At 47.8% G+C, this 16,036-nt stretch overlaps 2 protein-coding genes across 2 annotated transcripts in view; one reads left to right on the top strand and one right to left on the bottom strand.

Moving 5' to 3' along the window:
* The window catches only part of ATP13A1 (ATPase 13A1), a 26,025-nt gene extending 11,904 nt beyond the window's left edge, over positions 1-14,121 (bottom strand). Inside the window, 15 exon segments of the mRNA XM_071727018.1 lie at positions 1,862-2,037; positions 2,359-2,516; positions 3,089-3,209; positions 4,604-4,741; positions 5,821-5,947; positions 7,595-7,650; positions 7,899-8,028; positions 9,844-9,950; positions 11,502-11,571; positions 11,660-11,815; positions 12,129-12,201; positions 12,575-12,765; positions 12,996-13,085; positions 13,737-13,940; positions 13,942-14,121. Coding sequence (XP_071583119.1) covers positions 1,862-2,037; positions 2,359-2,516; positions 3,089-3,209; positions 4,604-4,741; positions 5,821-5,947; positions 7,595-7,650; positions 7,899-8,028; positions 9,844-9,950; positions 11,502-11,571; positions 11,660-11,815; positions 12,129-12,201; positions 12,575-12,765; positions 12,996-13,085; positions 13,737-13,940; positions 13,942-14,067 — 1,923 coding nt within the window. The 5' untranslated portion in view covers positions 14,068-14,121.
* Positions 14,086-16,036, top strand: CHCHD5 (coiled-coil-helix-coiled-coil-helix domain containing 5). Its single transcript, XM_071727029.1, has 3 exons — positions 14,086-14,222; positions 14,744-14,884; positions 15,866-16,036. Coding segments are annotated over exons 1-3 (288 nt in total). The 5' UTR covers positions 14,086-14,220; the 3' UTR covers positions 16,011-16,036.

Raw genomic sequence — 16,036 nt, 5'->3', positions numbered from 1 at the left:
AACCACCCTGATCAGAAAATTCCAACCATAACCCAAGCATTTGGTTTTTTTCCCTAACGAAATTCTGTGGTTTTCACCCAAAAATCCAACTTGGAGGATGTGGTCTCAGAGCTGGCTCCACAAAAAGGGGGGAAAAAAGGGATTTTCCAATAAAATTCCCTCTCCTTTAAAACCAAACTGAAGTCACTTGGAATATTTTGGCAACTGGGAAGCATTTAAAAAAAAATAATAAATGGAAAAGTAGTGCTGGGGGTTGATAGACACTGATTTTTTTTTCTGATTTTATTCTAAATATTCTCTTTTTTTTTTCTGGATGATTTTATTCTAAATATTCTCATTTTTCATTTTTTTCCTGGGTGATTTTATTCTCAATATTCTTTTTTTTTTCTGGATGATTTTATTCTATTCTCACTTTTTTCCCTGGATGATTTTATTCTCAATATTCTGATTTTTTGCCTGGATGATTTTATTCTCAATATTCTTTTTTTTTTTCCAGGATGATTTTATTCTAAATTTTCTCTTTTTTTTTTTTCCTGGGTGATTTTATTCTCAATATTCTCATTTTTTTTTCCTGGATGATTTTATTCTAAATATTCTTTTTTTTTTTTTCCTGGATGCTTTTATTCTAAATATTCTGATTTTTTTCCTGAATGATATTATTCTAAATACTCTCTTTTTTTTTTTTTCCTGGATGATTTCATTTAAATATTCTGATTTTTAAATATAAAATTTACATAAAATATTTTATAAAATATAAAATAAATCATTTATATAATTTATATAAAATATTTCCAAGGGAGTGGCTCTGCCTCCATTTTGCCATTTCCCATAGTTACAGATAATTGAAATTTATATAAATCCACATAAATAAATAATAATAAAAAATTATTTCCAAGGCCATCCCATCATGATCTGAAGGTGGGGGAGAATTTTTTGGGAATTTCACCTTTGGGAATCTCCCCCCTTCTTTCCATCCCTCTCCCAACTCTTGGGCCCTGGGAAGACGTCGATTTTGGCCAATTGTGTGAAATTATGTGAAATTTATATAAATCCACATAAATAATTATTCCCAAGGCCATGTCCCCATTCCATGATGATCTGAAAGGGGGGAGAATTTTTGGGAATTTCACCTTTGGGAATCTCCCCCCTCTTTCCATCCCTCTCCAACCCTTGGGCCCTGGGAAGACGTTGGGTTTGGCCAACTGAAATTTATATAAATCCACATAAATAAATAATAATTTGTTATTATTTCCAAGGCCATCCCATCATGATCTGAAAGGGGGGAGAATTTTTTGGGAATTTCACCTTTGGGAATCTCCCCCCTTCTTTCCATCCCTCTCCAACCCTTGGGCCCTGGGAAGACGTCGATTTTGGCCAATTGTGTGAAATTATGTGAAATTTATATAAATCCACATAAATAATTATTCCCAAGGCCATGTCCCCATTCCATGATGATCTGATGGGGCAGAATTTTTGGGAATTTCACCTTTGGGAATCTCCCCCCCTCTTTCCATCCCTCTCCCAACCCTTGGGCCAAAGCCCCGGGAAGACGTTGGGTTTGGCCAACTGAAATTTATATAAATCCACATAAATAAATAATAATAAAAAATTATTTCCAAGGCCATCCCATCATGATCTGAAGGTGGGGGAGAATTTTTTGGGAATTTCACCTTTGGGAATCTCCCCCCCTCTTTCCATCCCTCTCCAACCCTTGGGCCCCGGGAAGATGTCGGGTCCGACCCAAGGGGTTTTTTTCTTTGCTTTCGGATCATTTCCAGGTTGAAATCCACCCCGAAATCAACCCGGGAAAAGCAGAGGTGGAAGAGGAGGAGTTGAGGAGGATTTTTAATGCCCTGCTCACCATTTTTTGGAGGGTTTCTGGGGCCCCTTTGACAGCTGCAATGTAGCAGAGCTCGGCTGAGCCGCTCTTCTCGTAGGAAGCCAGGACAGACATTCTCTTCAGGGCACTGGCAAAATGAAAGCGCTGGTGAATTTTCAGTCCCTGAGTTTTAATACTCCTGGGGAAAACTTTCTCATCTGGAAACAAAGAGATCAGGACATCCTGAAAGGTTTCTGGGTAGTAAAAACCACATTTTTCCACCCCTTTTCCCCTTTTTTTTTTTTTTTTCGCCGTTCCCGCCCTCGAGAAGCCGCGGGCGGAGCGAGGTTCTCGGATCCCTCAAGGAGTTAAAGGGTGGAGCTTCTCCTCCAGGAGAAGCTTTGGGAAAGGTTTTCCTGGATTTCAGGCAGTGTAAAACATCTCCAGTTATCAAGCAGGGTGAATTTTATGCTCAGAAGTGACCCAAACCCAGAGTTTTCATCCTCCAAACCCCTCTCCCCACCTCTCAGTGGTTTTACCTTTGGTCAAGGTCCAGTCCACAGCCATCAACATGGCTTTTTCCAAAGGGTCTCCCACCAAGGTCCCATCATCCAACTGGACCAGGGAGTGGCAGGTGGCAATGGCCCTGTGGGTCTCCACTGGGATGTCAGACACAGGGGTCACCTCCTTCCCCTCCCTGCAGAAGGAAAAACAAACAAACAAACAAAAAAAAAATCATCCCTGTGAAAATCCCCTCCCAAACCACCTCCTCCTCCTCCTCTGAGCCAGGGAGATCAAAGCTCTTGGGAATCTGGAGCTGCCTCAACTGCAAAGAGCACCAAAACCTCAAAGTTTCTGCCCATTTTGCACCACAAATGTTTGGTTTGGTTTTTTTTTTTTTTTTTTTTTATTTTTTAACACCCCCCTGGCAGTGCCCAAGGTCAGGTTGGATGGGGCCTTGAGCAACCTGGGCTGGGGGAGGTGTCCCTGCCCATGGCATGGGGTGGATCTGGATGATCCTGAGGGTCCTTTTGCACCCCAAACCAGCCTGAGATTCCAGGACTGGAGTTCCCAACTCAGGAAATCCTCCAGGACAATGAAATTCCCAAGTTTTGAGCCCGTGAAGTCACTGCAGATCCCAACATCCCTCTTCCTTTCCACCTCAATCCTTCCATTATCTTTTCTTCCCTCCCAGGATGGGGTTTCACTTGTGCCTCAGGACTTCCCCCCAGTGCCCCAAAACCCAAATCCCAGGAAAAAAATTCCCACCTGAGCCCAGCAACTCCTCTCACCACCAGGTGGTCACTGGTCAGGGTCCCTGTTTTGTCAAAGCAGCAAACTTGGACTTTGCCAGCAAAGGGGATGCGGAAGGGTTCTGTGCAGTAAACATCTGGGAGGAAAAAAAAAAAAAAAAAAAAAAGGGAGGATTTGGGGAGAAATCAGCCCCCAAAAAGTTGTGAATGCATCTCTGGGGGTTGTGATCCTAAGGCAGGAGCTGGAAAGGTGGAGTTCTGAGGAAGACCAAAGTCCTCAGGGTGAAGTTTGGTGGTGTTTGAAAGGAAAAGAGAAACCAAACTGGGGAGTGAGAGAGTCCCAGGCTGAGCAGGGAGCCCTTGGTCTGACTCAATCCCGGGATTCCTGGGGCTGGAAAAGATCTGGGAGGATCCAACCCTTCCCCCAGCACCCCCTGGCCCTCAGCACAACATCTCCAGGCTTTGGAAAACCCCTCCAGGGATGTGACCTCCAACCCCTGCCCTGAGCAGGCCCTGAGAAGCCTTTCAGGAAAGAGTTTTCTCCTGAGCTCCAACCTAAACCTCCCCTGGCACAACTGGAGGCTCTTCCCCTTTTCCCTTGGGATCAGAGACCCCCCCTGCTCCAAACTCCTCTCAGGGGGTTGCTGAGAGCCAGGAGGTTTCCCCTCAGCTTCCTCTGCTCCAGGAGCAGCACCCCCAGGGCCCTCAGCTGCTCCTTGGAAGTTCTCCAAAACCTTTTCCATATTCTCCATCCCTTTCTCCATCCCTTTCTCCATGTTCTCCATCCCTTCCCTTGTCCTCCAACCCCTTCTCCATGTTCTCAATCCCCTTCCTTGTTCTCCAAACCTTTCTCCATCCCCTTCCATGTTCTCCATCCCTTTCTCCCTGTTCTCCATCCCTTCCCCATGTCCTCCAGCCCCTTCTCCATGTTCTCCAACCCCTTCCATGTTCTCCATCCCTTTCTCCATGTCCTCCAACCCCTTCTCCATGTTCTCAATCCCCTTCCATGTTCTCCAAACTTTTCTCCTTGTTCTCCAAACCCTTCTCCACCCCTTTCTCCATGTTCTCCTTCCCTTCTCCATATTCTCCATCCCTTTTTCCATGTTCTCCACCCCTTCTCCATGTTCCCCATCCCCTTCTCCATGTTTTCCATCCCTTCTCCATATTCTCCACCCCTTTCTCCAGGTTTTCCAGCCCCTTTTCATCATAAGAATCCCAACCCCAGGATTCAAGGGCACAGAGGGGCCAATTTCTCCCAAATTCTCACCACTGCTTCAGAAAAAAGGGACAAAAGGGAGGGAAAAATCCCCAGAACTTGTCCTGAGGGCCCCAAACCTCACTCTTGTGGGATCATTGCTCCTCCAGGTGAGTTTCTCCCTTCCCACCCTTTTTTTGGGATCCATTTCAAAGCAGGCACTGAAGTTTTTCACTGAGGAGATTCCAATCGTTTTCCTCCCTCTTTTCCTGTTTCCTCTCCGAGGTTTCCAAAGAGGAAAAAAAAAACCCCAAAAACCTGGATTTGGGTACTCACAGAGCTTGGCCAAGGCAATGAGGGAGGTGTTGACAGCCAGGGAAAGCTCAATGGGAAGTTCAGGAGGAACAACTGAGGTCAGGATCAAAGTGCATTCCAGGAAAAGTTTGTAACGATTCCTGCTGGGATCCTTGGTGCCTGGGGAATGGAAAAGGGAAGAGCTGAGCAGCTCCTCCTCCCCCTGTCTGCCCCCCCAGGCAGGGACAATTCCCATGGGAAGGGACAACTCCCAGGTTGCTCCAAGCCCCATCCCACCTTCCCTTCAACCACAGGGGAAAAGGATGGAAAACCATGGGGGAAGGGGATGGAAAAGCATAGGGGAAAGGATGGGAAGCTATAGGGAAAAGGATGGGAAACTATAGGGAAAAGGATGGGAAGCTATAGGGAAAAGGATGGGAAGCTATAGGGAAAAGGATGGGAAACTATAGGGAAAAGGATGGGAAACCACAGGGGAGGGGGATGGAAAACCACAGGGAAAAGGATGGAAAACCATAGGGGAAAGGATGGGAAACTATAGGGAAAAGGATGGGAAACTATAGGGAAAAGGATGGGAAACCACAGGGGAAGGGGATGGAGAACATGGAGGAAAGGGATGGAAAACCATAGGGAAAGGGGATGGGAAACCATAGGGAAAAGGATGGGAAACCATAGGGAAAAGGATGGGAAACCATAGGGAAAAGGATGGGAAACCATAGGGAAAGGGGATGGAAAACCATAGGGAAAAGGATGGGAAACCATAGGGAAAGGGGATGGAAAACACGGGGAAAGGGGATGAAGAATATGCAGGAAGGGGATGGAAAAGCATAAAGGAAGGGGATGGAAAACTACAAGAGAAGGGGATGGAAAACCATAGGGAAAGGGGATGGAAAACCACAGGGAAAGGGGATGGAAAACCACAGGGAAAGGGGATGGAAAACCATAGGGAAAGGGGATGGAAAACCACAGGGAAAGGGGATGGAAAACTATAGGGAAAGGGGATGGAAAACCCCAAGGGAGCAGCTCCTCCTCCCCCTGCCTGCCCCAGGAGGGGGTGGGAGAGCAAGAAAACATCCAGGGAGGGGGCCCCTCCAGCCAAACACTGGAGGAGCCCAACCCAGTGCTTGGAAATTTCTCCCTCACTTCTCCTGCCCAGAAACTTGGGAGACCTGGAAAGAGGCAAGGGGCAAAAAACAACCAAAAAATAATAATAATAATAAAAAAAAAACCCCAACCCTCACCTTCAATCCAGACGTAGGCTGCAGCAGCAATGGCAAAAACCAGGAGGAAGAGGATGAAGATGAAGGTCTCTAAGTTGTTGGCTGTCACTCTCTTCACCCCAAAGAGGATTGTACGGAGCAATTTTCCCTGAGGAGAAAAAACTTCAGGGGAAAAAGCCCCCTCCAGGCAGCATTTTGTTCAAAATCTCTCTAAAATCCACTTAAAAGACATTCTGGGGGGTTTTAGAGCCCGAGCCTGAGAATTCTGATCCCTTGGGATCCTCTGATCCATCATTAATCTGTTCCAAAAAAAAAAAAACCCCAAACTCCTTGCTAGGTCATTGCTTGGAAATTTGGATTTTTAACTCAAAAAGCTCCCACTCCAATTTGTTGTCTCCCCCCAAACCCCTCCAAGCTCTTTTTTTCCAAGAATCAGCCTTAAAAAACCAGGGGATAAAGGGGGATTTCAGGGATCACCAGGAGCTGATCCACAGGATGGGGAGATCCAACTGGAAGCATGGAGAAAGCTCTTGGAAAAGTGTGGGAAGGAGATCCAGGGAGAAATTTCTGACTGGGAGGGGGAGGGAGCCCTGGATCCTGGAGTTTCCTTCTCTGGAGGCTTCCAAACCCCCCCTGGATGGGTTCTGGGTGGTTTGGGGACAAAGTTGGGAACATCCATGGGGAAAGGTTGGAAGGAGAAGGTTTGGAAATTCCACCTCAAGCTGAGGAGAAACTTCTGGGCCATGAGAGGTTCTGGAATCTCCTTCTCTGGAGGCTTCCAAACCCCCCTGGATGGGTTCCTGGTTGGACTCCATCATCTCCAGAGGTTCCTTTCCAACTCTGCTGGATCTAAATCCCATTTTTTGGGTTTTTTGGGGGTTTTTTGGGATTAGAAAGAACATTTTTATGAGAACAGTTTGAGAGGTTCTGGAATCTCCTTCTCTGGAGGCTTCCAAACCCCCCCCTGGATGGGTTCCTGGTTGGACTCCATCATCTCCAGAGGTTCCTTTCCAACTCTGCTCGTTCTAAATCCCATTTTTTGGGTTTTTTTGGGATTAGAAAGAATGTTTTTATGAGAATATTTTTAGAGATCCTGGAATCTCCTTCTCTGGAGGCTTCCAACCCCCCCTGGATGGGTTCTGGGGGAGCTCCAGGGGTCCCTTCCAACCCTGAGAGTTCTGGGATTGCTGATGGAGCTCCTGAAGTTCAGGAAGGCCAAGGGGAGAGTCCTGGGAAGAGCCCCAAGCACCAGGAGAGGGAAGGGAACATCCATGGGGAAAGGTTGGAGGTTGGAAATTCCACCTCAAGCTGAGGAGAAACTTCTGGGCCATGAGAGGTTCTGGAATCTCCTTCTCTGGAGGCTTCCAAACCCCCCTGGATGGGTTCCTGGTTGGACTCCATCATCTCCAGAGGTTCCTTTCCAACTCTGATGGATCTAAATCCCATTTTTGGGGTTTTTTTGGGGGATTAGAAGAACGTTTTTATGAGAACAGTTTGAGAGGTTCTGGAATCTCCTTCTCTGGAGGCTTCCAAACCCCCCTGGATGGGTTCTGGGTGATCCCAAGGTGATCCTGCTGTGCCAGGGGGTTGGATCCAGGATCTCCAGAGGTCCCTTCCAACCCTTCCCATTCTCTGATCCCTGAATCCCAAGTCCCAGGCTTCCAAACCACAGAGCAGATGGATTTTTTGACACAGAGAGACCAACCCTGTTGATTCCCCTCCTTCCAAGCCCTTATTCCTCTTCTCCCCCTGCTCTGTTTCATCAGGATTTCATCCCAGAATTTTCCCACCTTACCTGGGAGGTGTTGAATCCAGTCCTCAGGGCATAGGCCACACACCCATTATCCACAGCTGGAGGAAAAAAAAAGACAAAAAAAATATAAATATTTGGTGTAAAGCTTTCCCAGGCTTCTCCCAGACCCTTTCCTCTCACTAATGAGGGGGGGATAATTAACTTGAAGACCTCAGCATCATTAAGATGATGAAGATTTTTAAGATTTAATGATTTTCAGCTAATGGAGGTGACTAAAAAGGAGTGGATCCTTCCCAAAAGAGGCATCAAAACCCCTTTTAGGTTTTTTTGGGGAGGGGGTACCCACGTTTCAGGCCTGTGCTGGCTTTTTGGGGTGGGATGTGCTGCACCACTTTGGTTCCCCCAAAGATGATGTGGAGTCTGGAATCTGCCTGCATGTCCAGGACATGTTCTGGATTCAGCTCCTCCACTGGCTCCTGCAGGTCAAAAAAAACCAAAAAAAAAAAAACCCAAAAAAACCCAAAATCACAGCCAGGAAAAAAGAAACTTCAAGGTTTTTTTTCTCCTTGTCCTTTTTGCTTGTCTGTGTTTCCTCACAGAGACATGGAGATAAAAATATTCAGAATAATCCAAGAAAGGAAGGATTCCACCTTTTATTTAGTTTTTTTTTTATTTTCTTGTTTGATTTTGAACTGGGTCTTGGTGGAATTTGACCCAGGAAGAAGGAAAATCAAGGTTTTTTGTTGCTTGTCCTGATCCTGGGAGGTCTTTCCTCAGAGACATGGAGATTATTCAGAATAATCCAAGGAAGGGAGGACTCCACCTTTTTTTTATTACTCTTTTTATTTCCTTGTTTAGTTTTGAACTGGGTCTTAGTGGAATTTGACCAGAAATTATTGGTGACACAACAGCACCCAGGGAAAAGGCCTCAAAAATCTCTTTCTTTATTTGCTTTATCTTGGTTTTTTTTATCTTTACCTTTTTATTTGCTTTATCTTTTTATCTTTACCTTTTTCTTGGATTTTTTTCTTCATCTTTACCTTTTTCTTTGCATTATCTTTTTTCATCTTTACCTTTTTTTAATCTTATTTTACCTTTACCTTTTCCTTTATTTGCTTTTTTTAATCTTTACCTTTTTTTTTAACTGCTTTACCTTTTTTTTTAATCTTTCCCTTTTTCTTTGTTTGCTTTATCTTTTTTTATCTTTACCTTTTTTTATCTTTACCTTTTTTCTTTATCTTTACCTTTTTCTTTGCATTGTCTTTTCTTATCTTTATCTTTTTCTTTATCTTATTTTCCCTTTACCATTTCCTTTACTGGCTTTTTTTTAATCTTTACCTTTTTCTTTGACTGATTTACCTTTTTTTTTAATCTTTCCTTTTTTCTTTATTTATCTTTTTTTATTTTTACCTTTTTTCTTTATCTTTACCTTTTTCTTTGCATTATCTTTTTTCACCTTTACCTTTTTTTATCTTACTTTACCTTTAGCTTTTCCTTTACTTGCTTTTTTTTAATCTTTACCTTTTTCTTTAACTGTTTTACCTTTTTTTTTAATCTTTCCCTTTTTCTTTATTTGCTTTATCTTTATCTTTACCTCTTTTCTTTATCTTTACCTTTTTTCTTTACCTTTTTTCTTTATCTTTACCTTTCTTTAACTGTTTTACCTTTTTTTTAATCTTTCCCTTTTTCTTTATTTGCTTTATCTTTATCTTTACCTCTTTTCTTCATCTTTACCTTTTTTCTTTATCTTTACCTCTTTCTTTAACTGTTTTACCTTTTTTTTCAGTCTTTCCCTTTTTCTTTATTTGCTTTATTTTTTTTTTATCCTTACCTTTTATCTTTATCTTTACCTTTTCCTTTCCTTTCTCTTTTTACTTTCAATCTTTACCTTTTCATTTCCTTTATCTTTTTTTTTCCCCTTTCCCTTTTTTCCTTCACCTTTCCTTCTCAGGGCTCAGGAGTGGGAGCCCAAGAAACTTCCAGATTCAGACAACAGGAGCAAATTCCTTCCTGTGAGGATGCCAAGAGCTTGCCCAGGAGCAGCTGTGCCTGCTCCATCCCTGGATGTATCCAAATCCAGGCTGGATAAAGCTTGGAATCCCTTGGGATGTGTCCCTGCCCACCCAACCTTCCAACCCCCCTTGGACGTGTCCCGGGCGTTTTGCCCGAGGTGATGCTGCTTTGGTTGGATTCCCTGCTTTCCAGAGCTCCCTTCCAAAGCTTCTCTGGGAAGATTTGGATTTTTCCAGCTGGGAAAATTAAAGGAAAAGCAGGGAAGGCACTTGCCAGACCTTCATCTGGGGCACAGACTCCCCAGTCAGCATGGCTTCATCCACGATGCAGCGGCCGCGCAGCAGGAGGACGTCACAGGGCACCAGGTTCTCCTGGGGAGAGCGACCTGTAGGGAGCACATGGAAACCTCAGGAAAACGGGAATAACAGCCTCTGGAATTCCAGGATGCTTTGGAGTCATAAGGAACCTTGGAGCCCATCCCAATTCCAACCCCTGAGACAGGCAGGGACAGCTCCCACCAGCCCCGGTGGCTCCCAAGGCGGCCTCGGAGACTTCCAGGGATGGGGCAGCCACTTCCAGGATCATCTCCTGGATCATCCAAGGGGATCCATGGGTTTTTCCAACCCAAAATATTCCATGATCTTAAGATCATCCAGTTCCAATCATCTGCTATGGGCAGGGACAAGTCCCAGGTTGCTCCAAGCCCCATCCAACCTTCCCTTCAACCACAGGGGAAAAGGATGGAAAACCATGGGGGAAGGGGATGGAAAATCAGAGGGAAAGGGGATGGAAAACAATAGGGGAAGGGGATGGAAAACTGTGGGGAAAGGGGATGGAAAACCATAAAAGAAGGGGGTGGAAAACCACAGGGAAAGAGGATGGAAAACCATAGGGAAAAGGATGGAAAAGCATAGGGAAAGGGGGTGGAAAACCATAAAGGAAGGGGATGGAAAACCATAGGGAAAGGGGATGGAAAATCAGAGGGAAAGGGGATGGAAAACAATAGGGGAAGGGGTGGAAAACACGGAGGAGAGGGATGGAGGAAAGGGATGGAGGAAAGGGATGGAAAACCATAGGGAAAGGGGATGGAAAACCATGGGGAAAGGGGATGGAAAACCCTGGGGAAAGGGGATGGAAAACCATAAAAGAAGGGGGTGGAAAACCACAGGGAAAGAGGATGGAAAAACATAGGGAAAAGGATGGAAAAGCATAGGGAAAGGGGGTGGAAAACCATGGGGGAAGGGGATGGAAAACCATAGGGAAAAGGATGGAAAACCATGGGGGAAGGGGATGGAAAATCAGAGGGAAAGGGGATGGAAAACAATAGGGGAAGGGGTGGAAAACACGGAGGAGAGGGATGGAGGAAAGGGATGGAGGAAAGGGATGGAAAACCCTGGGGAAAGGGATGGAAAAGCATAGGGAAAGGGGATGGAAAACTGTGGGGAAAGGGGATGGAAAACCATAAAGGAAGGGGATGGAAAACCATAGGGAAAAGGATGGAAAACATGGAGGAAGAGGATGGAAAACCATAGGGAAAGGGATGGAAAACTGTGGGGAAAGGGGACGGAAAACCATGGGGGGAGGGGATGGAAAACCATAGGGAAAGGGGATGGAAAACATGGAGGAGAGGGATAGAGGAAAAGGATGGATGAAAGGGATGGAAAACCATAGGGAAAGGGGATGGAAAACTGTGGGGAAAGGGGATGGAAAACCATAAAGCAAGGGGATGGAAAACCATGGGGAAAAGGATGGAAAACTACAAGGGAAGGGGATGGAGAACATGGAGGAAAGGGATGGAAAACCATGGGGAAGGGGCTGGAGATCCAAAGTGTCTCCAAAGTCTGCTTTTCCAACTCCCAAATCCCCCAGGAGAGAGCAGGAGGTTTGGAGCATTATTTTGAGTGGGTTTGGGGGGGGGAAAACCCCAAATCCTCACCAATGGAGATGATGTCCCCTGGGATGATCTCATCGCTGCAGATTGGACGCCATTTCCTGTTCCTGTAAACCTGGAGAGGAATCCAAAGGTTTTTGTGGAGCTTCTGGGACAGGGAAAGCAAAAAAAAAAGAGGGAAAGGAAAAAAAGAGGTGCCTGACCTGGATGGTGTAGGGTTTGTTGCCCATTTTTCGGATTTCTGACATGTTTCTCATCTGCTGCTGGACCAGGGAAGCCTCAAAAGCCACCAGCATGGAGAGGGTGAAGACACTGTAGTACCAGTACTCATCCAGGCACCACAGCCCCACACAGAACACCTGGAACACCAAAACCCCCTAAATTACCCTCAAAAAAAAGGAAAATTCCACTCCCAGGGGTTCTTTCAGGTGAAGCTGAGGTGGGGGAGGTTTCGTTGTAGGGAAAGGGGAAAAAAAAAAACCCAAATGAAAGAGGAACGGGGGGAGCGTTAGGAAAAAAACTCAGGTTTTTTTCCAGAAAAATCAGGATTTTCTCCTGATTTTCAGGGATGAGAATCCCATTTGGAGCTTTCCAGGCAAAATCCTAAAGGATTCTCTCCTTCTGGTATCAGGAAAAAGCAGCTCCCAGCTCTTTTTTCTTTGCTCTTTTTACCTGGAAGACGAAGAAGGGAGCAGTTGCTCTTTCCTTAAAAAGTTCCAGGAATTCTGGCACCACCATCTCAGCCCTGGGAAAGATTGAAATCCTTCAATTTATCCCAATCTCCCAGATTTTCAGGACAAAAAACACCCAGAAACCACCCACAGCCTCTGGAGTCAGAGCCAGACCACCCAGAGTTTCCCTTTTCCCCTCAGAATTCACCATTCCCAATGATTTTGCTTCCCCTCTGTAATTTATTCCCATTTTTATTCCCATTTTTAACCCAATCCTGGAGGAATCCCCTGGGTCTGACCCCACTCTCTTCCTCTAAAGGAATCACTGGAGATGATTCTGGAAGAAATTCCAAGAAAAATTGAATTTTTATTGTTATTTTTTTTAAAAAGAACCCAACCTGGGTGGTTTTTTTTTCCCTCAGAGGGATCTGAGCCTGGAAAACTCACTTGTTTGTCCCATATTTTTTCTCAGCTGCTCGGATTTCTTTGTCTTCCTGGTAACCTCTGGAATTCTGGTAGTAGAAAAGAGGATGTTCCACAGGGAAAGCAACAGGGAGAAACTGTTTCTTGCCATCTGCTTCATAGGAATATTTGATTTTCTGGAATTCAAAGGAGAGAGCCTCCTGCCCATCCTCACCCTGCAGAAAAAAAGGGAAAAAAAAAAAATCCCAGAAGTTGGGCAGACTCCAAAGAAAAGAATTCCCAATCCTTTAATTAAGCCTGGTGTGGTTCTGCTGGGAAACACCTTTTGGAATTAAGCAAGTTGATTTTTTTTTTTTTATTTTTTTTTGTTTGAATTTCCCAGTTTTTGAAGTGCAAAAGTGGGAATCTGGTGGTGATCCCAAAATTCTCATCCCTGTGGCCTCACCTGATCCCTGTGGAGAGGAACCAATTCCACAGATCCATTGTTTGGAGTTGGCACCACTTTGGCCAAGGTGGCTTTCTTAGGACAAGGTTCCTGAAAAGAGGGGAAAAAAAAAAAAAAATTGACACGGAAATGGCACCAGGAGGGAGGTGGAATGAGAAGAAATCCCCAAAATCCCAAAAAAAGTGGATTCAAACTCAAGGAAAGAGCCAAAAAAAACCCCAATCCCTGCCAGGGAAAATCCAAATCCACCCCAAACCCAACTCTCAACCATCCCCAAGCTCCAGGGATTACAAAAAAGCTGGATCTGGGAATCCCAGAGGGAATCAGGCACTGGAATGGGCTGCCTGGGGAAGTGGTGGGATCTTTGGGAAGCAGTGGGAATGGATTCAAAGCCCAGGGAGGGAGATTCCAATGGGAAATTGGGATCCAAACCCCCTCCCCCTATTTCTCAACCACCCCCATGGGTCAGGGGGGAGCAGAAGAAGCTCCAGGAGCTACAAAAAAGCTGGATCTGGGAATCCCAGAGGGAATCAGGCACTGGAATGGGCTGCCTGGGGAAGTGGTGGCATCTTTGGGAAGCAGTGGGATCTTTGGGAAGCAGTGGGAATGGATTCAAAGCCCAGGGAGGGACTTTGGGAAGCCCCATCCATCCCTGGAAGCGTGCGGGGAAAGGGGGTGGGGGACTTCCAGGTCTCTTCCACCATTTTTCCTGCTTTTCCCTGAGGTTTTTCCCGGACTCACCCGGACGCAGGTGAGGGCGCAATGAGCGTGAACCGACCACAACCCGGAGAGAGCCGTCAGGAGATGGAGCCCGGCGAGAGCCACCAGGCTCAGGACCGCAGCTTCAGGGAAAGCGGGAACGGGAGAGCCTTCCCCTCCTCCTCCTCCTCCTTCCTCTTCCTCCCCTCCCGCCGCCGCCTCCCAAGCGGCCCAAAGCCGCGGCCCCCCACAGCCACAACCAAGCCGGGTAGAGCCCGGCCACGAAGGGGAGGACGGTGCCGTGGAGGAGCCGTGGGCGCCGCCGGTAAAGGGTGACGGAGGAGAGGAGCTCGTCCGGCCCGGCCGCCGCCATCTCCTGACAGGACCGTGACGTCAGAAAGCTGCGACGCGGGGAGGCAGCGGAGGAGGCGTCAGAGCGGGAAAGAGGCCCCGGAGAGTGTCGCGCGGAGATGACGTGGGAGGAGATGGCGGCGGAGGAGGAGGAGGAGGAGGGGGAGAGGGAGGAATGTGAGTGAGGGGCGAGGGGGAGAGGGGGGCCTGAGCCTTTTCCTTCCTTTTCCTTCCTTTTCCTTTTCCCTTTCCCTTTCCCTTCCCTTTCCTTTCCCTTCCCTTTCCCTTTCCCTTTCCCTTTCCCTTTCCCTTTCCCTTTCCCTTTCCCTTCCCTTCCCTTTCCCTTTCCCTTTCCCTTTCCCTTCCTTTCCCTTTCCCTTCCCTTTCCCTTTCCCTTTCCTTCCCTTTCCCTTCCCTTTCCCTTTCCCTTTCCCTTCCCTTCCCTTCCCCTTCCCTTTCCTTTCCTTTCCCTTTCCTTTCCTTTCCTTTCCTTTCCCTTCCCTTTCCCTTCCCTTTCCCTTCCCTTTCCCTTTCCCTTTCCCTTTCCCTCCTCCTCCCTTTCCCTTTCCCTTTCCCTTTCCCTTTCCCTTTCTTCCCATTTCCCCTCCCCACGTCCCCTGTCCCCACGTCCCCAGTGCCGTGTCCCCTCCCCACGTCCCCTGTCCCCACGTCCCCAGTGCCGTGTCCCCTCCCCCCAGGCTGGCAGCCCTGGCTGTCACCTCCCGTCACTGCCGCCACCAGATGGAGCTCTACGGGCGCTGCGTGGCCACCAACCCCGAGTCCTGGCAGCGCCATTGTCACCACCTCCGCCTCGATGTCACCCGCTGTGCGGCCGAACAGTGAGTGGGGGAGGGGACACGGGACCCCCGGCACCTGCAGGGACCCGGGATTGTCCCCTGGAGCTCCCACGATGTCCCTGGGTTGTCCCCCAAGCCTGGTGGCTTCATTTGTGTCCCTCAGGATTGTCCCCTGGACCCTCCTGGTGGCCTCAGGTCACTCTGTGTCCCTCAGGATTGTCCCCTGGACCTCCCAAGATGTCCCTGGGGTTGTCCCCAAGCCTGGTGGCTTCATTTGTGTCCCTCAGGATTGTCCCCTGGACCTCCTGGTGGCCTCAGGTCACTTCTGTCCCTTGGGGTTGTCCCTTGCAGCTCTCAAGATGTCCCTGGGGTTGTCCCCAAGCCTGGTGGCCTCGTTTGTGTCCCTCAGGATTGTCCCCTGGACCTCCTGGTGGCCTCAGGTCACTCTGTGTCCCTCAGGATTGTCCCCTGGAGCTCCCAGGATGTCCCTGGTGCTGTCCCCAAGCCTGGTGGCTTCATTTGTGTCCCTCAGGATTGTCCCCTGGACCTCCTGGTGGCCTCAGGTCACTTCTGTCCCTTGGGGTTGTCCCCTTGCAGCTCTCAAGATGTCCCTGGGGTTGTCCCCCAAGCCTGGTGGCTTCATTTGTGTCCCTCAGGATTGTCCCCTGGAGCTCCCAGGATGTCCCTGGTGCTGTCCCCAAGCCTGGTGGCTTCATTTGTGTCCCTCAGGATTGTCCCCTGGACCTCCTGGTGGCCTCAGGTCACTTCTGTCCCTTGGGGTTTGTCCCTTGCAGCTCCCAAGATGTCCCTGGGGTTGTCCCCAAGCCTGGTGGCCTCGTTTTGTGTCCCTCAGGATTGTCCCCTGTCCTCTTCCAGGAAGCTGGAGGGAGCTGGGGGTGACCTCTTCTCCCTGGAGAAGAGGCTCTGCTGGCCAGACTGGAGGGATTTGGGATTTTGGGAAGCTGGGGATCCCAGAGCCTCCTTCCCAAGGAATTTTCCTCTCTCCTGGGGGTTTTCCCACAGCCCCATTGTCCAGAGGATCCGTCAGGAATGCTCCGAGCCCTTCGCTGCCTTCGAGCAGTGCCTGAAGCAGAACCCAACTTCTGTCCTCAGCTGCAGCCCCCAGGTCAAAGCCTTCCTGCTCTGTGCTGACCAAGTGAAACCCTGAGGTAAGGAGCAGGAGCTGGGGACACT

The sequence above is a fragment of the Heliangelus exortis genome, chromosome 27 (genome assembly GCF_036169615.1).
Source record: "Heliangelus exortis chromosome 27, bHelExo1.hap1, whole genome shotgun sequence".
NCBI lineage: Eukaryota > Metazoa > Chordata > Aves > Apodiformes > Trochilidae > Heliangelus > Heliangelus exortis.
Note: the sequence above shows the minus strand (reverse complement) of the source record. Positions and strands in the feature narration are given on the sequence as shown.